The 23,418-nt window shown below is 33.5% G+C and overlaps 2 protein-coding genes across 2 annotated transcripts; both read left to right on the top strand.

The window, feature by feature from the left end:
- Positions 1-1,120: 1,120 nt before the first annotated feature.
- LOC103502936 (uncharacterized) lies at positions 1,121-5,473 on the top strand. The gene is made up of 5 exons (XM_008467062.2): positions 1,121-1,426; positions 1,515-1,746; positions 3,435-3,610; positions 4,499-4,790; positions 4,959-5,473. Exons 1-5 carry the CDS (start codon positions 1,159-1,161, stop codon positions 5,023-5,025), a joined length of 1,035 nt encoding a protein of 344 aa, XP_008465284.2. The 5' UTR covers positions 1,121-1,158; the 3' UTR covers positions 5,026-5,473.
- A 5,626-nt stretch (positions 5,474-11,099) lies between these two features.
- LOC103502937 (mitogen-activated protein kinase homolog NTF6) lies at positions 11,100-14,658 on the top strand. The gene is made up of 6 exons (XM_008467063.2): positions 11,100-11,462; positions 11,977-12,106; positions 12,816-12,953; positions 13,170-13,502; positions 13,708-13,891; positions 13,995-14,658. Exons 1-6 carry the CDS (start codon positions 11,305-11,307, stop codon positions 14,162-14,164), a joined length of 1,113 nt encoding a protein of 370 aa, XP_008465285.2. The 5' UTR covers positions 11,100-11,304; the 3' UTR covers positions 14,165-14,658.
- Positions 14,659-23,418: the final 8,760 nt, after the last annotated feature.

Below are 23,418 nucleotides of genomic sequence, written 5' to 3' on the forward strand. Positions count from 1 at the left end.
TGACAATTTGTTCACATTGCATATTGAAAAACAAAATAAAAATTTGTCTAAAGTATGGAGAGATGAAAAGAAAAAAAAAAACAATTCACCACCGAACCCAGTTTTTTTGGGTTGGGTTAGGTTTACGCATCATATTGGAATTTTTTTAAATAATTTTACTTTAAAAAATATTGTAAAAGATGAGTTAGTATGGAAAGTATTGACAAGAATAGGATACTGAAGTTGTGGAGAGGATTATCCCTTCACCCCTTACTTTACTAAAGTCATGGACCCCACATGAGTTGTCACCGCTTCCCACTTTTTTATTTTATTTATATATAATCACCGTTAATAAATCTCAACCTCTTAAAAATAGTATTCCTTAATTATTAAATTAAGATATTTGATTATTTAATTTTTTTTTAAATCTTAGTTATGAATTTGAAAAAGATTATTTTAAAAAAAAAATTATTGAATTATTAACAAAATTTCTTAATGAAGTTCAAAATTAGAATATTTCCATAATTCTAGAAGGATATTTTTAAATAATAAGAAAAATAAAACATTAAATTGGTTTATTTTAAAAGATAAATTTAAAATCACTTTAAGATAAAAATATGAGATTAATGTTTAAAGAAATTGGCATCAAGAAACATTCCATAGACAAAGTTTAATCATTTATAGACCTCGAATTACTGTTAACAGGAATTAAATTGTTTTATTCCATAATTTTAGTCCTCCACAATAGCTATTGGTATTTTAACCTATTCTTCAGTCGTATTGAATTATGAAATTCTGTTAATATTAACTAAAACATTAATATGAATTAAATTATTTAAAACTTTAGTTTAATTTTAAATTTGGTTTGAAATTTTTAAATAATTCTTTTTAATTTATAATTAAGATTTTTTAGAAAAAAATAATCAAATATTTCAATTTAATAATTAAGAAAAGTTATTTTAATAATAGAATATTTTGAGAAGATTGAGATTATATTAAGGATGATTATATATAAAAGAAATTTAAAAAAAAAAAAAAAAAAAAAAAAAAAAGAATAAAAAATGTCATGGAACTTCAGTGGATAAATGAGGGAAGTACCCGTTCATCCTTTACCCTAAAAGATTCTAATATTAAATAGATAGGTTCTTTTTTTTTTTTCAAACCGGTCGGACCCCACTTATGTATACCCGTACTCAGCCGTCCTTCTTCTCCATCTCTCTTCTTCTAAGGCAAACTCGGCGCCGGCCGTATCTCACATTTGCCCAATGCAATTTTTTTGATTTCGAATCCTTCACAATCCCAAACCTAAGTTTCCAAACACCTCCTACTCTCTCTTCGAAACCCCGCTTTGGATTGCTACCGACCACCATGAACACACTTCCGGCGAAAATGGCTGACAGTCTCTCTCTAATCAGAACGTTTGCAACTTTTCCCTCTTCTCACCTGGGTTCGTTTCAATCTTCCATCCCCTTTACCCTTTTTGTATCTTTATTCTTGGATTGAAACATGAATTGACATAAATTATTACATTTTAGGTTCTTCCAATTATGGGATAGTTTCGTTCTTGCAACGAAATAGAGGATCAAGGGTTAGTTTTCTTAAAACGGATTGGAGTTTAGAGAAGTGTTGTATGCGTGTGGAGAATTGTTTGCAAGCACTTCGTCCTGCCTCTGAAGCTTTTGCTCAAGAGGCTACAGATGCCCTTAAAGCTGGGAAGGTTATTGCTGTCCCCACTGATACTCTCTATGGACTCGCTTGTGATGCTTGGTATGCTATTCCTATTATGGGTTTTTTTTTGTGCAATTCTCTTATTTTGTGAGTTTTGATTCTTTTTGGTGTGGAAGTTGAGGTTCCAACACCTTCTGTTTGTTCTTTTGTCAATGATGATAGTGCTTTATCAATAGTAGTACAGTCTTTCTTAAGAGGGGATATTGATATATCTGTGATCTTGTTTAGTACAAACAAAGTTCTTGGTGAGAGGTCTTGGTCAGGAGTGCATGTATCTCGTTCACTCCCTTGGTTGGGTATGGTGATCGTAGGAGATGTCACATGATTGTTAAAAATTAAGAGACTCTTTTGAGTTGGCACTTGGCAGGTAGTCATCTAGGAGGAAGGTGGTGGGTGGTGGGTGGTGATGAGGAACAGCACAGGGAGGTCATCTTATTTAGTTCTGTCACTGAGGATATCAAACCATGGTTAAGAAAGGCTTAAAAGAATTTATTGCTATTACCATAGCATCAAGGTGTGCCTTTCTTTTTGGTAGGTCAATCATAAGAAGTCCAAAGTTATACATGCTTAGTTGGGAGCAATTCTATATTGGGTGGCCTTCTAGAAATATTCCTAGAAAGCACGTGGGTGAGGACCAAACATGTTGAAAAGACTCGTGTTGCTTTGTGGAGACAATCTTCATTCTTAGAAGTAGTTTAAGACAAGTAGATAGTGTGACCAAGTCACAACAAAATGCCTGGGCTATCAAGTTCCAAATCCGAATTCCAAATTCTAGTCTGAATCTTGGGCTCGGGGCATTACATAAATCTCGTGAAAAAAAATATTGGAAGAGATATGGTTCGGGTTCCTTGTTTGGGCCTTATTTCTTTAGGATTTCTGTATTTATCTCTCTTATGCAAAACAACTAGGACTCTTTTTTGTTTAACATTTTTGTTAGGCTAATATTGTGGTAGGCTCTTATTCCTTTTTCTTTTTTTATTTTTTATATGGAGTATGTTTTCTTTCACTTGTATTAACGATAGCTTATGCTTAGTTTTCATCAAGAATAATAATAGAAAACAGACTTTTGTGTAAAATTTTATTCTTAAACTCCAACATCAATATTTATTTCCTGATCTATGCATAAGTCGGTCGACTGTTTATGAGAAGATAAAATCATTTTTTTTAAACCTCGAAGATGATAGTGAATGGTAACGTAAAGAACTTACATTTATTTTATTGCCTATATATCTCTTAGTTGGCTCTTTCTTGTTCCAAAGTCCACCATTTTTCCTGTTTGATAGAATAATCGTTTTACTGCATGAATTCTAAGGTAAATACTGCATAGTGATACAATGTTGTAAAATTGAGAGATACTTCTGAAATACATAATTGTGTTGGAACATAATCGTTACGGGGCCCCATGGTCTTGATGATCTAAAAATGGTTATCAATTAGGCACAAATATTGATAAGTTTTTCAACTTTGTAAAAACACTCTTCTTTCATGTAATTATAGTGTAATTATAGGAAGTATATTCTATAATGTTGTTAAACCATGAGATCTGTTTTTCCGGAATGGGGGTAACACATTCAAAGCGCATATGCAAAAAGTTGAACAAAATTAGAGAGGTGTTTTTTTCTTTTCTTTTCTTTTTGTGAAACTACATGATCAAAGCGACCATAAACTTAATCACGTTGCACTTTGCTTTTATTTAACTGTGGCCTCTGTGGGGATTGATTTTGCAGTTCTGCTGAAGCAGTCCATAGGATTTATGAAATTAAAGGACGTAAACTTACAAGCCCTCTCGCCATTTGTGTTGGTGGTGTCTCTGATATAACTCGCTATGCTATAACAGACCATTTGCCTTCTGGTTTGCTTGATTCTCTCCTTCCTGGGCCTGTGACTGTTGTTCTGAAAAGAGGTATGTATCAGAAATCTGCTTGATTATGCTAAGGTAGTTAATAGTGCATTAAAGGTTGAAAGTGGTTTTGAACAAGTAAAATTGAGGAGCATTGTTTGATTGAAATAAAGTAAATAGGTTAAAAAACACTTCTGATCCTTCAACTGAAGGAGCAATTGAATCGATAAACTTTAGATGGTTCAGGTACTTCAAATTTATACTAATCTAATCTCTACTTTGAAAAGTTCTGTCAAAAGCATCGACTTTTATAATGCAATGACTCAAAGTTTTTGTTTCTTATATACACCTATTGTATCTAATTTGTTTATCAATCTACATTTGGAAGAAGTCTCATTAAATCTTTAACAATATTTTTTCACGATAGGGTTTAAAGTCACTAAACTGTTACTTCCATGTAAGATAAGAGACTAAAAATGCCTTTTGTAACCAGGATAATGAGTTCTTGGGAAACTACTTTTATAGGTTGGGTATTCGACAACAGTTGGGTTGGTTATGAAAATCTTTCAGATATTCTGTTCTTCTCACATGATCCCATATCATTTCTTGGTGACTGTAACCTATAGTTACAAGTGAGACGCAGATAGGGCTGTGAGAGAGTTGTGAATTTTTGCGAGCTTATTAATTTTTTTTCTCTCTTACCAAACTTTAGCAGAAAATTATTTTCTTCAAAGTAATTACAAATTCCCTTCTTGGAAACTAGTATTTCTCACCAACTATAAGAGTAAGATATTAATATTTCACTTCCCTTGTTTTGTTGAATTGTTCTGTATTATTTGAATAGTTGCCCCCTCCTCCATGTTACACCTGCATATCTGAGATTATGTTCATTTATATTTTAGTCTCCAAACTTCCCGTTGTCTGAGTTTTTACATTTTAGGTATTTTGCAGGTGAATCGAGTGTTCTTGACAAGTCTTTGAACCCTGGATTGGACAGTATAGGAGTCCGTGTACCTGATGCTGACTTTATTCGGCTGATTTCTCGTAGATCAGAGACAGCATTAGCTCTTACAAGTGCTAATTTAAGTGGACAACCAAGCAGTGTTTGTGTTAATGACTTTGAAAATCTATGGCAACACTGTGCTTATGTATACGATGGGGGTGTTCTTCCTGCTGGACGAGCAGGCTCGACGATCGTTGACCTCACTGAGCGAGGCACATTTAAGATTATAAGAGCTGGAAGGTACATTTCTTCTTGCGATTCTTCTATTTACCTTAAGAAGTGAAAATAGTGTCCTATTGCAATGACTTTGTCCTTTAATTCTGAAGTTGTGATTCAAAATATAGCAAAGCAGAAGCGATTATGTTTCATTGTGATAGTTTTCTCATGATGCTCATTATACCTTTGCAGCGCAGAGAAGCAGACTATTGCAACACTTCAAAGGTATTCACTATTAGAAGCAGCAGCTACTATTTGAACATCTGAATCTAGTCATGTTCCTAAGCATCTGTTCATTACCATAGAGGTTCTAAAGATTCTTTTGGTAGGGTGAGTTAGAAGGGCTCGTTTCAATTGATTAGAAGAAAAAAATGTTTTTAAAAAAGGTTCTTTTTTTTTTTTTAACTATTTTGATGAAAAGGAGTTTAAAATAGATTTTAAAAGTGTTTCATTATTTATTTTTAGTGGTTGTCAAACACGTCAACTTTTTTTTTTTTCCCTAAAATGACTTATTTTCAAAATACCAAAACTCAAACTAGATAATGTCTAGATTAAGCTTATGGCTTTACCATTTCCTTTTTAACCACTATATTTCCCTTTTTTACTGAAGTTCTTGATTTTGTACGATTATGTAACATTTGGAAATGTATTATGATGAGGAATTCACTAATACTTGGAATGAGAAGAACCTTCAAATTTGCTTGCGACTTGTAGTGCAGTGAAGAAAAATATATACAAAATGTGGTGGGATGGATAGGGTATTAAAATTGGTTTGCATCGAGAAATATTACTAATGTGAATTTAATAAATATTTTTAACTTATAAAGGATGTGTTACGGTGGAGTTGCATTGAAATGGTAGTAATTGTTTGTGTTTGGAAAGTTAGTATGAATTGTGTCGAGAAAGAAGTCTATGTTTGAGGTATTGAGTTGAGTATATTGTCGGATGTAATCTTTCAAAATCTAAAGAAGTCTACTTTTACTTTACATGCTATTGAGTTGAGTTATCAGGTGCAAATATAATTTTGTTTGTTTAATTTTTTTTCTTTAATTATTCAATTAAACAATGTTTTTTCTAATTTACAACATTCAATGTGATGTATTTTACAATTTTATGCATGATGGACAAAATACTACTTTTCATAATTTTAACGAACTTGGGATATACTTACACATTTCACATTTGACGAGATGAACATGCACATCAACGGTTTAGAAACTTTTTAGACAAATTTTGTAGATATTTTATGTCATTTATGTCAAATCAAAGGTTAGGGTTTGTCATACACAACGTTGGATTGGTTTAGAGCATTTGTATGTGACACTATTTATATATATATATATATATATATATATATATATATATAAAGACAATTAAAATGGATAATAATATATGAAACAAAAAAGAAATAAATCTCTTTAGGTTAATTTAAACTTCAAACTTAGTAAAATTGTATCAATTAAAAAAGTTTCCTTTAGAAAACAAAAAAGGTGAAGAAAATAAAAATATCTCAGTGTTTTAAATTTATGAAACTTAACATTGAGGGTAGTTGAAACTAAGGGTGAATATGATAGAACGAAAAGTCGATTGACTAACCAAAATTGACCGAATTGAAGTAAATTTTGATTCTTGAAATTTTAGAGTGAATCCCTCGATTAAATGTGTGAATCTTTACAAATGATTGAACTATTTAGATTAATTTGTTGCCATGAATAGTTTGTGGTTATCGATTGTAGTCTTCACCAAAAAATCTTTGAGCGAGAGAATAAAGAGAGTGATTGAACCGAAAGTAAATAAAACAAGAAATAACTTCAAATTCCAAATCCGAGAAAATTATATATGAAAGTGATGTTCTTCGTTCCATCACCGAGAGACATCTAATCAATTTGGATAGTCTAAATTGACTAGTTGATTGATCTTTAATTCTAGAATGGTAACCTTTTAGCATACCTAATGTTCTAATTAATGAACATGCATAAATCAAATCTTGCTACCTTAGCAATTGTCACAACAATTACACATCATACATCAATTTCTAGAAAATTAAATTACACAACAATTCACAAACAAACCCTAAGGTTAATTTAATTACCAAGATCAATCAAAGAAGTTTATCTATTCAAATAACTAGAATTTTAAATCCTTACTCACAAAACTAGATTCTACCCTACACCTCCAAATTATTAGTAGAAAACTATTATCTTAGCCACTTCAATAGCTCTCTAATCCTATCACCATTTGTATGAATTACATTTATAAAAAAATAGTGGAAAGGGTAAAATAATGAAGAATGAGGTTTGAAAGAAAGCTTTACATATAGTAGAGCCGAGAGCACCATGACACCACACATTAGTAGTATCGTGGAGCTATTTAAACGTTACATGAAAAGCGTGTTATAACGTTAAATTGATTGGCATTTGAAGCGTTGCGATACTTGGTAGAGCTTTGTGATGATGTTAAAGTGTTGTCATGGGAGTGTTTTTTATAAGTTTTAGGATGAACTGAATTTTGATCTTTATGCTTATTTCAAGTTTAGGCAAGATAGCTTTTGGAATATTATTGTACAATTATATTCATGTGTTGATTGAGTTATATGTCAAGAACATTCAAGTAGGATTAATCGTTGTGTCTTGCTTAGTGTTCGAGAATCTTAGGTCAAGGAACTTGTTTTCTTGTCTCAACATCTTTGATCCAAAAAAAAATTCTAATTCCAAAATTTTTAGAATTTTCATATCAAGGGGATCACTACCTCGCATGCATATCTTGGATTTTGATACATGGATACTTGTTTAAGTATAAGCTTCTTGCCAAGAAGTTGAGTAGGTTTAACATGAACCATCAAGGTAATTTGTAGATTAATCGAGATTATTTGTTATTAGAAAAAAAAAAAGGAAAAAAAATTTCTCGTGCATTGAGTACATGAACAAAAGCTTAAATTAAAAAAAAAATAAAGGAAAATGTAGATCTAGATATATTACAATAATGTCTCAATTATGAAGCTACAAATTGAGGTACGTAGTTTAGGACATAAAATACAAATACAAAATATATCTTTCATTTAAAGTGTGTTTGGTTTAACTTTTCAAGTGTTTTATTTTATAGATAAATCATTTTTAAAAAAATTGAAATGACGAACGAGAAAAAGTCTTTTTCTCATAGCACAGAGTAATTGTTACTGTGTTAGATTAAATAGGTAGAATTTGATTCAAGTAAAATAGTCAAAGTCCAGAGCTTCATAATCCCATAAGAATAATATTCAACTAACGACCAATTTACCTTAAACTTTTCCAATCTTTTTGGTGTGTTGCTATCAAATAATGACTTAATGAGTGGCATTATTGAATACTCCAATATCACTGCTCCATCTTTCACTATCAACTTCATAAATTTAAACAAAACAACACATATTATGCATTTAATGTAACCTCTCATCCAAAATCAAAATTTAAAAAAAAAATTTATAGATTCCATTTGGTAATTATTTGACTTCTGGTTTTTAGGTATGTGAAAATTAAGATATTAACGTTCATGGCACTACTAAATTTCTTATTTTAATTATATAATTATTTTCAAAAACCAAATCCAATTTTAAAAATTGAAAAAGAGGTTTTAATAATTTTTTAAAAATATGGCTAAAATTCAACTCCTGCGTTTAAAAGAGATGCGTGGTAAGTGAAAAATAATATATTTCAATAAAAAATAAATAAATAAATAACGAAATAATTATCAAATGAGACATAATTATTGTATCATTTTCATGTAACGAGATTGTCTACTATCAAATTAAAAAATAACTCATAATCAACATTAGGGGTGTAAACGGGTTGGGTCGGAGACATTCTCAACCCAACCCATATTTTCCGGTTGGTTGGGTTGTCAACCCGAATTAAGTTTCCAATCCAACCCAAACTGTAAAATATGGGTTGGGTTGGGTTATCGGGTTATATTATTATTTTTTTTTGTTTCTAAATTTTAATATTTGTGAATGAAAATCATCAACTGTAAATCGAATATGTTTTGTATCAAGTTAAGAAAAAAAAAACTCTCGAAACTCAAGATTGTTTAACTTTTATTAAATAAATAAATAATAATGAAATATAATATATATTTATTTATTAATATTATATTAATTTGGGTTTGGTTGACCCGAATTTTTCAACCCTGCAACCCAATCCAACATGAAAAAAATTAAAATTTTTAACCCAACCCAATTCACATTCTAAGTTAACCCAACCCAACCCAACCCATAAAAAAATATGAGTTGGGTAGTCCAGATTGTCGGATTGCTCGAGTTATTCTTACACCCTTAACCAACATTCTATCGCAATTAAAAAAAAATCCATAGAAGTACTTTAATTTCAGCCCATGTTTCATCTGGTTACCGTTTTCTTCAATTTGATTCATAAATATTTAGATTTTTTTAAAAATTTATTCGATTCAACCATTACGTGTGTGGTTGATTGATAATCAATCTTTTGGATCTTGCGGTGTTATGAGAATAGTATTGAATTATTGATACGTTGATATTACCATATTTTCATAAGTTTGATATTGACATGAAAGATAAATTAATATTTTTTATATGGTAGAAAAATCCATGAAATATAAGAAAATAAACATTTTTTTTAATCTTTTGTTATTATGATATTTTAAAAAATATCCATCAAAATCAGTATTTTTATCGATTAGCTTCAAAATTTGTATGAAATCAAGATTTTTATATTTCCATCGACATCAATGTTTTAAACTTTGATTATAAGTGATTTTATACTAAAAGAATGATACAAAAAGTAGAATCCTAGTAGGATGTGTTTGGATGATAATCAGAATAGTGATTTAAAAAAAAAAATAGGTACAATTAACTTTTATATCAAATTATTCGATTTAGAACCAAACTCTATCAAATAATTTTCGATAAAATTACTATATTTGATTCTAAAAGTTAATTTAGAGTAATCTATTTAATAGTTATATTATTTTATTTGAAAAAGAATCATTTAGATCTAAATAATTGTTGTAAAAATGAATCAAAGCATTGGTCTAAGAAAAAGTTGGAGATGGAAGAGAAAAAAATCAATCGAAGAAAAACTGGAGAGTGAAAAAGAAGAATTCAATAATGTATTATATTTTTAGAAAAATATGCATTAGAATTTAGATATTAAAGAGAGAAAAAAAAAACCACAAATGGAGGAAGAAGGAAAAAGCATGCATGCGAGGTTAAGGAGGTAATTTCATACCCTGCTGAAAACTAATTTTCATTTATGTCATTTCTAATATTCTACGCCATTTTTCAAAACCACAAATATAACAAAATAAATCAAGTTAACCACGAGGGAATTTTTAAAAAATATAACAAAGTGTTAAAATATTTACAATCTATAGAATAATTTTGAAAATGAAAAAAAATTCACGGGCCTATCACGATTAATCTTTTTCTAAACAATTGTTTACTACTCTCTAAACGAATGACCTACAATCGTTTAGATCATGATACACGATCGTGTAGTTCTTTTTTAAATGATGAGAAAAAAGCTTCAAATTTAAACGATCTTGTTAACCATGGTAAACAATCATGTTGATCATTTAAAATGATATTTAAGCGATCTTGATATTCTCAAATACGAGAAAAATAAAGAAGAATATTGAAACAATCGTGAAATAGTTTCAAAGAATCTTGAAAAAAATGATGAATATGAGATTTAAACATAGATCGTTTAAAAATATAAGAAAGAAAACCCGCAATAGGAGATGAAAAAAATCACAAAGAAGAAGGAAAAGAAGTGACAATCGTCTCCAACATTCGAGGACAAATCTGAAGTTTATGAAAATAAAATAGTAGCTTCATGTGCTTTTATTCACTGTAACATGGACGTAAATATATTTGGATTTTGTTACATTTGTGTAAATGATCATATTCATAAATATAGTAAAACCTCAATCTATAGTGATAAATACTAATAGATGATAGATACAATTAGTATCGTAAACTATTGATGGACACCATAAAATATTTATAAGTATCTTTGGTATATTTATAAATATTTTTAGTATTTATTTTTCTATAATTTTAAGGATTATCCTTTAATTTATATTTCAATCACCAATGTTTATTAGTCTATTCATAGATATTAATAAAAATCTATCCACGTCATTCATTAATAAAATTTAAAATTTTGTTCTATTTCATAAATATTTTAATTTATCGAATTATATTTAAAACTTTCCTGAGTAGTGAAAAAAAAATGTGAACTCTTTTTTTGTTATATTCTATTGACTAATGAAGAAAAAAAGAAAAAAAAAAAGTGAAGAATGAATATTCAAATTTCAAAGTTTGAAAACATGAAAGACGCGCAAAGTAAAAATTCCAGATGAGATGGCGATTACACTTTTTCTCCTTCTCCGTCTTCCTTCCATCAATCCCAAACCAAACCCTTTCTTTATAACTCTCTCTCTCTTCCGCCATTATCACTGACAACAAAACCTTCATTTCTTCTTCCTTCTTCACCCCATTTCCATACCCATCAACAACAACAACAACATGGAGAATGATTCTTCTTCCGCCATGGATATCAAAGGTACTCCCACTTACGACTCTAAATACTTACTCTACAATGTTCTTGGCAGCTTCTTCGAGGTCTCCGCCAAATACTCCCCTTCAATTCAACCTGTTGGACGTGGTGCTTACGGCATTGTTTGGTAATTCATCTTTCTTCTTATTCTTCATTCCCCAGTTTCTGCTGCTGATTTTTGTCGTTTCAGTTCTTGTTCTGTTTATTTCTACATGGGTTTTCTTTGATTTTTTTGGTAACTTGTTTAAATTCTCCTGTTGGGTTGTTTTCAGTCATGCCCATTTTCTCTATTTGTGTTTGGTAACTCTCTGTTCTGATTCTTAATTCACCATTTCTGCTGTTGATTTAAGTATTTCGATTTGGGTTTTTATTTTTTATTTTTTTGGTAACATGTTTAAATTCCCACGTTGGTTGTTTTCTGTCATGCCCATTTTCTCTCTTTATGTTTGGTAATTCTCTGTTCTGTTTCTTGATTCCCCATTTCTGCTGCTGATAGAAGTGTTTCGATTTGGGGGTTTCTTTGATTTTTTGTTAATACGTTTAAATTCCCATGTTGAATGGTTGTTTTCAGTCATGCCCATTTTCTCTATCTTGATGGATGTTTCGTTATTTGCTAAGATTTTGATGATTTTCTTGTTCAGTTGTACGACTAATTCTGAGACAAAAGAAGAGGTTGCGATTAAGAAGATTGGGAATGCTTTTGATAATAGGATTGATGCTAAGAGGACGCTTCGAGAGATTAAACTGCTTTGCCATATGGATCATGACAATGTATTTATCTTAACTGATTCTCTGTTTCATGCTTATCCTTGTTTCCTTTGTTTAATTTCTTCATTTGAGTGTAGATTTTGCAATATTTAACATATATTTATCGTTATGATTAGTTCTTAATAACTGCTGGATATTTGTGTTTAATTAATGAGGCAAAACGTGTGGATTATTACTTTTATAGGGAAGAGAATTTCTTGTTGCTATTCTGTGAAGCTTATTGTTGAATTCTTAAGCTTGTAAAAGCCTTGTTTCTACTTCAGCTGTACTTTATTTATTTATTTTTAGTTTTTTGTCATTAACAGATTTTCTTAGGGCTTTGGTACTCTTTTTTTTTTTTAAAAAAAAAAAATTGAGCCTATTTTCTCTCGCGGTTTTCACTTTATTTGGATAATAAAAAAAAAGGTTTGATTCTTAGCTAGATTCTAAAAACAAGTTTTTAAAAGTTACTCTTTTAGCTTTCAGAACTTGATTGAACTTGATTTAGTGTTTGAAACATTGATAGAATAGTAGATAATAAAGCAGTAAATTTAGGGACGAAAAGGGTATTTAGAGAATTAATTCCAAAAACTTAATGGTTACCAAACGGAGCTTTGGTGTTTGTTGAAGGAATGATTGCAAAGTTGCTGATATAATCCATGGAAGAGTGATACTGGGGGGCTTATATTATTTTGTAATTTAAGCATAATGATCTCCTTTTTCTTCTTCTCAGATTATAAAAATCAAAGATATTATTCCACCACCAGATAAGGAGAAATTCAATGATGTGTATATTGTGTATGAATTAATGGACACTGACCTACACCAGATCATTCGCTCTTCCCAGGATTTGACAGACGATCACTGTCAGGTAATGGATACTTATCGTGCTATAACTGAGGTTTACATAGAAACTGTTACCCTCAAATGAGATATTCGGAAAAGTCTGTCGTAATATTTATGAAAAGGCACTCTTTGGAGTATACATTTGTTGGAGCAACAATCTGAAACAGTTTGAATGATCTTTATGTTTGGTTAGAGAATATGTATCCCGTTAAGCCTTTTACTGTTTTTATTGTTTGGACAGTACTTCTTATACCAATTACTGCGAGGTTTGAAGTATTTACATTCTGCAAATGTCTTGCACCGAGATCTTAAACCAAGCAACCTGCTCCTTAATGCAAATTGTGACCTCAAGATTTGTGACTTTGGGTTAGCAAGAACAACATCAGAGACAGATTTCATGACGGAATATGTTGTAACACGATGGTATCGAGCCCCTGAGCTACTACTCAACACTTCTGAATACACTGCAGCGATAGATATTTGGTCGGTTGGATGTATTCTCATGGAAATTCTTAGGAGGGAACCATTGTTCCCTGGTAAAGACTATGTGCAGCAATTGGGGCTTATAACTGAGGTAGTTATTACTTAATCATTGTCTTCCAAGTTTCTTCCTGCTGTTTAAAAGTTTAAAAGTATGCATGTGGCACTGAGGTGATCTTATTGTTTTTTACAATCGTTATTTTCATAAACTACCTGAATTATTATTTGTATGGGTTGCAACTATAGATTTGTGATGTTTTTTTGATGGAATTATTTCTTTATCATTTCCTCAAAAACAGTTGCTAGGTTCACCTGATGATTCAGATCTCGGGTTTCTTAGAAGTGATAACGCAAGGAAGTATGTTAAGCAACTTCCTCATTTCCCAAAACAACCGCTGATCGAAAAGTTCCCAGATCTTCCTCCACTGGCAGTTGATCTCGCAGAGAGGATGCTACTCTTTGATCCAAGCAAGAGAATAACTAGTAATGCACCTACCTTTGCATCTATAACATTACTTAAAGAACCTCTTTTCCCTCTTTCCTACATTTTTTTGATATGCGATGTATTTCTTATTGTGTTTACAAGTCGAGGAGGCCATGAATCACCCGTATATAGTAAGTCTTCATGAGATCAATGAAGAACCAACCTGCCCTTCTCCTTTCAACTTCGATTTTGAACAGGCATCCTTGGATGAAGAAGACATAAAAGAACTTATATGGAGGGAGTCTATCAAGTTCAATCCAAATCACATTTAGTTTCAAACATTTTGCTTCTCAGTTTATTGGGTCTTGATTAAAGAGTTGATCTTGTTTTGAAGATTAATCGAGTATAGTAGTGTGAATTCATGTCGTGTCAGCGAGCGGTAAGTTGGCAACAAGATTGGTAACAAATAATTCTTGTATATAATCATGGAAAAGATTCATTTATCAGGGATTAAAAGGGATCTATATTCACCTTCTGGAATCTTGCGTCCAGTGAAGGCTGGTGTGACATAAAAAAGGCAGCGTCTTCCATGGCCTTTGGATCGAGCTTGTTTACCTATGTTTTTCTAATATACTAGGAAGTGAAATTTGTGACTATTACAGGAAGAGAAAAAAACAGATGTAAAATGTAATGGTTTGCTCTTCCTGATATTGTTGCTAATGTTTAATACCAAAAACATACAGTTTTGTTTTTTGAGATGGAAAGTTCATGTTGCCAATGGATTTACTGTTATCAATATGCAAAGGTGATTTTGTCTGTTTGTTAAGAGGCAGGGACTTCAATAAGGATAGCTTTAAGAAATTTCAACTTGAAAGTCTTTTAGAAACCAATTTTTGTTTTGTTTCTTGCTTTTTAGGCGTATGTTTTAGTTTTAACTATGAATACTGTAGATTTGTGAACAGAAATTGTATCCATTTAAATCCCAAACTTTCACAAGTGTATCTTTTAATGGAGTGTTAATGATTTGTTTGGTTTGCAATTTTGATTTTATTTGTTTTCGGATTCGTTCAATGTGTTTGGTAGACAATCTAAATTCTATTTTTGAAAATTGTTTTCAGATTCGATAATTCAAACGGTGTAAATTTCGAAACCAACATTTTTATAAACTCAAACAATTTGAAATATAGCATATGTCATGTTATTACTCGATTCTATTTTTAAAAGATTAAAATATTTATTATGTAATATATTATAAATGAGTCTCAATTTCAAATTTGGTCTAATAAAATTACGAGAATGTTTGACCATGGGTTTGGAATTAGGGGGATTTGGCATTTGAAACCAAACCCATGTTTAAATCATTGGAATAAAATTCTTGGGATTAAGAAACTTGGAATATGTTTTTATTTTATTTTATTGAATGTCGTATGTTTTAAAAAAGAAATTCACTTCAACCTCTTACCATTGAACACTGATGACCGTTAACAACAAACATTAGCCAACTTAAAGATTAACCATAATGACCAACCATGATCGATCGACGGTTACGACGATCGATCATCTTAACTGTCGACTCCGGATCATCTTGACTATCGCCTTCCTATCCTCTTGACTGTCGATTATTGATCCCAACTATTTTGATCGTTGGTGACCTACAACTTTGGACGTTCCTGTCGTTAAGTGAACATCTTGATCGACAGCGATCAATCGTTATCGTTAATTATCGATGTTATGCCTTTTGTCATGATGGTCAATGACCAATAGCCATGACACTTGACGATCGATTGTCATGATAATCGACGACCAACCAACTCTTAATTAAACATTGCCCATCGTTGACCATCTTTACCACTAATCAACAACTGTCTTTACCAAGACTTCTTACACTCTTTCCAATGGGTTTAAATAATAAACACTATTCAAGCCCATCAATTACCTTTTTTTTTCTAATTCAATCTAGAAAATTTGTCGGCCAAGTCTGAACACCACCCTCAGTGATCATTGTCGAGCGACTATCAGATGTCATTTCTGACGACTCTGTCGGCGCGACAACCAACTCTGAACACCAACCCTCGGTGATCATTGTTATAGTTTTTCCTAGGGAAAATTGATGAACTATCCATTGTGATCTCAAGTATATACAAATCAAATATTAATATATTGGTAACATGGTAAAAATCTAAATATATATCATATGTACCATGATTTATTTTTAATTTAATAACATTTAACTAAAAGACTTAAAAATTATTGGATTGATTTAAGAGAAAAGTGTATAAAACAACTCATTTTTATTTAAACTCTTTTGATAAAAATGGTTTAAACTACGTTGCATGCGCATCATAACCATAACAATAGCTAAAAGTAACTCTACTCGACTTTCGTTTTTGCATGATCATTTCAGTTATTCTTATTTTGAAACCTATTAAATCCCTTTTAATCTGCAATTGCAACTTTCTTAAACACCATTCGACTTATTATATTTTATAAATTGTTTGTAATATTCATAATTATACCATTCATGTTAATGCAACTGTGTAATCAAAATTATTGTTATTGAATATTAAAATTTTTATTTTTACATTATTGTGATGAAAAATCAATCGAGTTAAGAAAAAGAATTAGAAGTACAAAATATGAAAAAAAAAATCAATTAAAATTTTCATACATGATAAATTTAGGATGTGTAATTCACAAAAGAAAAAAAAACATATTGGCTAAACTTATGAATTCAAAATCAACACATAAGTATAGGCATTAGAAATCCAGATTCCCAAATTCTACACCCCAAACACAGACATTTATAATTTCTAGGCATCAGAACCCCATCAAATAAGCCCACAGACATTCAATTTCCAGGAATTTAATTATGTACCTACGCACCAAACACCCCCTACAAGTTGGTTCATATGGTTTTAAAATTGGAAAATTGCATCAGATGACAAAAAAATTAGAAAAAAATAACTAATAGCACCTTTTCTTTTTGCATATTGTGAATATGACAAATATGACAAGTAATTAATGATATCATACGACTATCAGATAGCTAGACGACTATTGATGGGTTATCAGAATGCTATCAGAGGATTATCCGCTTTTAAATTTGTTACTTTTGAAATTTAAAAAATATAGTGACATGAACTCTATTATTATAGAATTTTTTTTACTATTTTTGCAAATGTCCCTTTAAAATTTAGACTTTAGTTCCTATGGTTTAATATAGCTTCATCTATAGTCCTACGTAAGGGAACTTTTATGAAATCATAGGAGTAAATTCTAACTAGCCATAAAACCTAAATTTTAACTTTTTCAAAACTATAGGAACAAAAAAATTCAATTTGTCTTATTTATCTATAGTATATATAAAAGCCTCAATGTTGTAACGACCCAACTTTTCGGACTAAGCTGAGGTCACTACTCAGTACCAAGACTCGACCACATAACACATACTCATAAAGGACCAGTTACGATTCATTAAAAACGTTTTAGATATAATACAAACAAAACAGTTTCGGGCCCTATTTTAAATCAAAATCACGAGAGTTCCAAAATACAGTACTCATCTCATCAACAACAAAATCACAACCAAATATTCTAAACATGTAACGCCCAACAATTTCGGTTTTCTTTTGTTGTTTTGACCATTAATATTAATATTAAGTGTGGTTAATATTATTCTTATTAAACTAAAGTTGTTTTTTTTCTTTTTATATTAATTATTGAAGTTAGGGGTAAATTAGTCAATTAATGGAGTGGCAAAGTAATTATTTGCCTTGGAAAGGGTCAAGGGTGGAGAGAGAAAAAGGGGGCTATTAAATTCTTTTATCATTTTGTGGAAATTATTTTAAAAAGAGGCATTGGGAGACGTGAGACTCCTCATCTCCCCAAAGAAGAAAAAAAAAGAGGAGAAAACCCTAGCCGCCGCCACTCTCCGCGCCGCCGCACGCCGCCAGCTTCAAGCAAGCGCCAAAGTCGATCCACCGCGCGTCTGCAAGCCGAGTGGAAGCCGAACCATCCTCCGCGCGTCTGCAGCCGAATCCGCAGCCGCCAGCCGAGCCGGAACTCGCCGCGCCGCTTCGACCTAAGGAGGACAGCCGACGCCGCGCCGCTCCGATCAGGAGGATAGCCGAGCCGCGTCGCGTCGCTTCGATCAAGCCGATCCGTGCAGCCGAAGCTCGCCGCGCCGCGTCGATCTGAGAAGTTCAGCCAGCCGCGCCGCTCCGATCGAGCCGAAGGGAGCCGCTTCGATCCGCGCACAGCCGTCTCCCGCAGCCGCCACTCGAAGCCGATCCGCCACGCGTGCCTCCAGCCGACGAACGAACCCGGAGCCGCTCCACGTCCGCGCGCCCGAAGCCGAAACTGAAGCCGCGCCGCGTCCAGCCCTCTCCGCGTGTGAGCCGCGTCCGTGTGGGAAGCCGCGCCGCGCGTTTCCGCGTAGCCGAGCCGCATCTCCTCCCTGTTGCAAGCCGAGCCGCACGCGTAGCTTCCTGTACCGAGCCGAGCTGCGCCTGCGCCAAGCCGAGCCGGTCCCTGTCTTCTTCCAGCCGAGCCGCCAAGACCAAATTGGCTCCATCCACCTAAATTTTGGTAATTTAATTAATTATTGTGGCATTTCCCAGTAAGACTCCATGCTTCGGACGTCAATTAAATTAATTTGGGACTAAAATTAAGTTATTTTCCTTAAGGGACGTCTTGGACCAAGTAATTGCTGCAGCGCGGGAATTCTTCAGCAGGGGGGGCTCGAGCACTGCAACCTCTCTAGGGTAAGTTATTTCAAATGAGTCTTGAACCGATAGTCGTTGGCGACCTAATTACGAATTTTGGCATATTAAACAGTTAGGACTTCGTCGCTTGGAAAGCGTACTGCCTCGCGGTTAGGACTCGACAAGTAGATCTCCAGGTAAGAGATTCTACTACTAGCTTCATGTTTAGAAGTATGAGACCATGTATGCCCCGACTTTTCATGTTAAGAATTAGACAGTACGTTGTCTGAGATAAATGTTAGTATGATGCAAATGACGACATAGTTATACTATAGCCTGTTATGTGTGGCAAGAGCTGTTATGGCTACGACGAATGTCGGGACGGAGAGTGTAGAGAGGATTTATGTGACATGTTATATGCTGATGCCATGTGTATGTATACTGAAATTGGGGGTACCTGTTAGCTTAATCTGTTAGAGTCGTACCTGCATGGGTGTCCTTCGGGATCACCACCTATTGAGGACTGTGTGGTCCGACGGGACACCAGTCTAGCATGGATATAGATATGACTCGAGTGACTCGACGGGGTCCTCGCATCCCGACTGTCCTAGGTGTCCCCCGGGGCACCGAAGACCAGAGCTACGTTCCTACGGGAGCGCATGATTGCACGTGTTCGGGAACGTGCCAGAGATTGGGTACCAGTTATCAGGACTCTAACAGGAAGTTAACAGGCACCTAGTGGGACTAGTAGTGGGTCCCTTACTGAGTATTTTTATACTCACTCTCTCCATTTTATGTTTTCAGGTAGAGGACGAGGCAAGGGCAAGGGCAAGCTGGCGAGCGACCCGAAGTGAGACCGTGAAGGGCCATAGGGACTACCGCTTCCGCTTATCTTTATTTCAGACTTTCCATTTGAGTTTGAGTACTTTTCATTACTTACCATCTTTTATGTAGATAGGGCCCGAGTAGGACTTCAGAACGCATTTACACTTTTCTTTTTGCATGGCTACCTTGTTTAATTTTTCATAAATGAAATTTCTTAAACCGTATGCATTTTAATAAATTTTATGACTTAAACCACTTGTTCTATATTGAGTAATGACTTCGATTCAGTATAAGGAGTTGGGTCGTTACAAAACATGATTCGACCGGACAATGGAAATAACGAGTAACAAAATACATCAGCGGAAGCATAAAGAAAACCAGACGCGTCCATATGGCCTTCACGCATCCTTCTTACCCCTCGTCGGTCTGCCCCTCACTGTGCCTTTACCTGAAAAGTCAAAGAGGAAAAAGGGTGAGTAAAAAATATACCCAGTAAGGGACCCACTACTGGGCCCGTTAGGGAACAACCGTTAACTTCCTATTCAGGGGTACCCTACGTAAACAGTCTAGTGGTTCCGTAGAACGCACATATTAGTCTCGTGATCTCGAAGGATGCACGTATTAGTCTAGTGACCCCAAATGATACACCTATCAGTCTGGTGATCCCGAAGGATGCACATATCAGTCCAGTGATCCCGAAGGATACACGTATCAGTCTAGTGATCCCGAAGGATGCACGTATCAGTCTGGTGATCCCGAAGGATACACCTATCAGTAAGGTACACTACCCCATAGATGAAGCTAACCGTTACCCCTCAGTTCGTACTAAATTGTCTATGACAATCACGCTCCGACAACGTTCATATTGCAATCTCGTCATAGACTTCGTCAGTCAGAGAGTATAGGTTTAAACAACCATAGCCTCAATTGCTACATGCGTATCCAATTCACACATCATTGTGATATTCTTTAGATCCAGTCAACCAGTCAAATCAGAATCAGACCCATAGTCCTTCCACGACATAACTCCATGATCAATATCCAGACAATAGACTACCACATACCTAACCTTAAGACTTTAAAGTTCATCGACATACAATTCTAGTCCACAACGTAGCCCATTACATAACTACAATATACAGAACATCCGGGCATCGGTGTCTATCCGTAAACAACTCCTTACAACCGATGGCACACAAGCTACTACTAGCGGTCACATTACCGTTACATCAGACAAAAGCATAACAGCGATACTTAATAGTCAAACATGCATCAATTCATTCAGTACAGTTACTAACGTGTAATCCCCTGTGGATTACTACGTTTCCAGCCTCGATCCGAGGTCCAGTAGTAGAAAATCCCTTACCTGACACTTGGTTATGCCCCTCGATCGAGCCCACACTCAACGGATCACCTAAACGAAAACACAAGGGTTTTAAACGATGATACTAGTAAAAGTCATTTTTAAATGGTCCTAAGCAACATCTGTTGACTTACCTGAGAAAAGGAAAACTATCTCCAAATAAGCCCGCCACGAAACCCGAGAATTTGAGCGTCAACTCCCTAATACCTTCAAGGAACGAAAAGTAGGACCATGTCTTACTCCAACATCTAAACTCGTATCAGTTATAGCACCATGAGGAAATTCATCAAAAGCAATCCTTACCGAAGACTCACCGTGACCCGAAGTGGAGGAAGGAAGGCTTAGGTGGCTCGGTGAACAGGGAGCTCGGCTTGGCTTGGAGGTGATCGGCTCGGCTCGGCTCGGCTCGACTTAGTTCAGCTTGGCTCTCGGCTCGCGGCTCGCGGCTCACGGCTCAACTCGGCTTGGCTCGGCTCGCAGCTCAGCTCAACTCGACTCGCGGCTCGGCTCGCGGCTCGGCTCAGCTTGGATTTGCGGCTTGAATTGCGGGTCAGATTTGATGCGGGTTCTCGGGTCGGGTCAGCTTGAAACCGGGGTAACCACGAGTGACGGTCTTCGGGCGTTCGACGACGGGGACGCTCCGCAGTTTGGAGGAGTTCAACGACCGGCTCTGCTTCAACGCGGCGGACGACCGACGGAGGGGCGTACGCCGGTGGCTGGCCCGTGAGCCCGAGAGGAGATCAGAAATGGGGGGGTAGCCGCGACTGCTACTCAACGCTGAGACGGAGGCAACGACGGAGACGGGGATAGAGAACGGAGAGAAATGGATGGAGAGATGGCTGTGTGTGGTTGGAAGGCGGGCGAGGACGCGCGGACGGAGGAGAAAATGGATGCAAGGCGGCGGCTGGGTTGGTCGGTTGAAGAACGCAGGAGAAGAAGAAGGAGATGTCGGGGGGGGGGGGGGGGGCGGCGCGCGCTAGGGTTAGTGTTCTTTTAAAAAAATAAATATATAATAATAATAATAATAATAATAAAAATAATATTATTAATATTAAATAATAAAAATAATATAAAAACAAATATAATATTAAATAATAATATATTATTAATGTTAAATAATAATAATTATATTAATATTAAATAATAATAATAATAATAAATAATATTAATAATAATATAATTAATATTATATTATTATTATTATATCAATTTACAAAATATTAAATTTAAAGAAATTCGTATCCCTAAATTTCTTTTTCTATCCTCTTCGAAGGAAACCGAGAACTTACACCAAAATTTTAAATTAAAAAAAAAATTGCACAAAATGATAGAATTTACCTCGAAAATTTGGGGCGTTACAAATGTGAAGAAATTTTTTTCTCTCAATTATATCCTTAAGTTTAGTTCTATGTTCCAAATCACTTTTTGGTTTTATGGTAAATTTATTTTTACCCTTTCCCACTACTTTTTGAATTAATTATAGTTAAAAGTTTAGTGGAATTAAAGTATGCATAAAAAGTTGAATGCAAATGATTTTTCATTTACCCATTACTTTTTAAATTAATTATAATTAAGTTTAGTGGAATTAAAGTACGTAGGATGTGAAGAGTTGGAATGCAAATAGTTTCTCATTTACGTTTTAGAAATTAAGTAAAAGTTAAATATCTTATTAATTCTAATTAACAATACATATTTAAAACTGTAAAGTTGAAAAGTTTTAGTAATAATTTTTTCTACCACATAAAAGGCTTTCTTGATTTTTTTTCTCTACCATTGTTGTTATTGAAAAATTTGGATCCATCAAATGGATTGTGTAATGGGACATAATTGATATATCGATTATTTAACAAAAATATTATACATGCTGAAATAGCAATAGGTGATCAGGAAAACAAGTTTTTCTTCCACGAATACCATTAAGCCCACTAAATGACAATAGATATCCATTTAAGTTCAAAGAGAAAACAATTTACGATTCATTTTGCAATGACAATTAATAAAGCACAAGGACAAACAATTCCTAACATTAAAATATATCTTCATGAAAGATATGTTTTCTTATGACAACTTTATGTTGCACCATCTAGAGAAATTTCAATGAAGGATAACAATAAATTATATTCAAATTGTACAAAAAAAATATTGTTTATAAAAAAATTCTTTTTTGATATATGTAGTCTTATATTTAATTTTTTATATTTTAATCTAATTATTGTAATTTCTTCCCATGTATATCTAATTCTATTACATTTTAAATTTCGTATCTTTAAACTTAGCATAACCTAAACATATACATGCAATGCTTATCATAATCTAAAGCTATAGATTATACGTGCCATGAACGTATCTTTTGTTGGTAAATATATAATATTAGAAATAATAGTTTTACAATTTTTTAAATATAAAACATGTTCTAAATAATTTAATATAAACTAATATTTAATGGTAACTGCAGCTACTTTACAATTTATACTTAGAAACAAAACTCTTATTTTTTTTTTCTTTTTAAAATTCATTGTTTTCAAATTTATGTTTATAGATTTTCTCAATCAAACATGCCCCAACATTTTTAACTAATTGCCCCAACACAATTTTGTCTCCATTATAATGGGAGGAAAAAATTAATATAAAATTTTTTAATTGAAACTTGCAACTTTAACACATCACTAATTTTTTAATCAACGTCACATCACAT

This window comes from Cucumis melo, chromosome 12 (genome assembly GCF_025177605.1).
Source record: "Cucumis melo cultivar AY chromosome 12, USDA_Cmelo_AY_1.0, whole genome shotgun sequence".
Taxonomy (NCBI): Eukaryota; Viridiplantae; Streptophyta; class Magnoliopsida; order Cucurbitales; family Cucurbitaceae; genus Cucumis; species Cucumis melo.

Coding starts and splice junctions, on each gene's coding strand:
- LOC103502937 (XM_008467063.2), top strand. CDS start 11,305: ATGGAGAATGATTCTTCTTCCGCCATGGATATCAAAGGTACTCCCACT. Junction 11,463..11,976: donor GGTGCTTACGGCATTGTTTG/GTAATTCATCTT, acceptor TTTCTTGTTCAG/TTGTACGACTAATTCTGAGA. Junction 13,503..13,707: donor AATTGGGGCTTATAACTGAG/GTAGTTATTACT, acceptor CCTCAAAAACAG/TTGCTAGGTTCACCTGATGA.
- LOC103502936 (XM_008467062.2), top strand. CDS start 1,159: ATGTATACCCGTACTCAGCCGTCCTTCTTCTCCATCTCTCTTCTTCTA. Junction 1,427..1,514: donor TTTTCCCTCTTCTCACCTGG/GTTCGTTTCAAT, acceptor ATTACATTTTAG/GTTCTTCCAATTATGGGATA. Junction 1,747..3,434: donor GGACTCGCTTGTGATGCTTG/GTATGCTATTCC, acceptor TTGATTTTGCAG/TTCTGCTGAAGCAGTCCATA.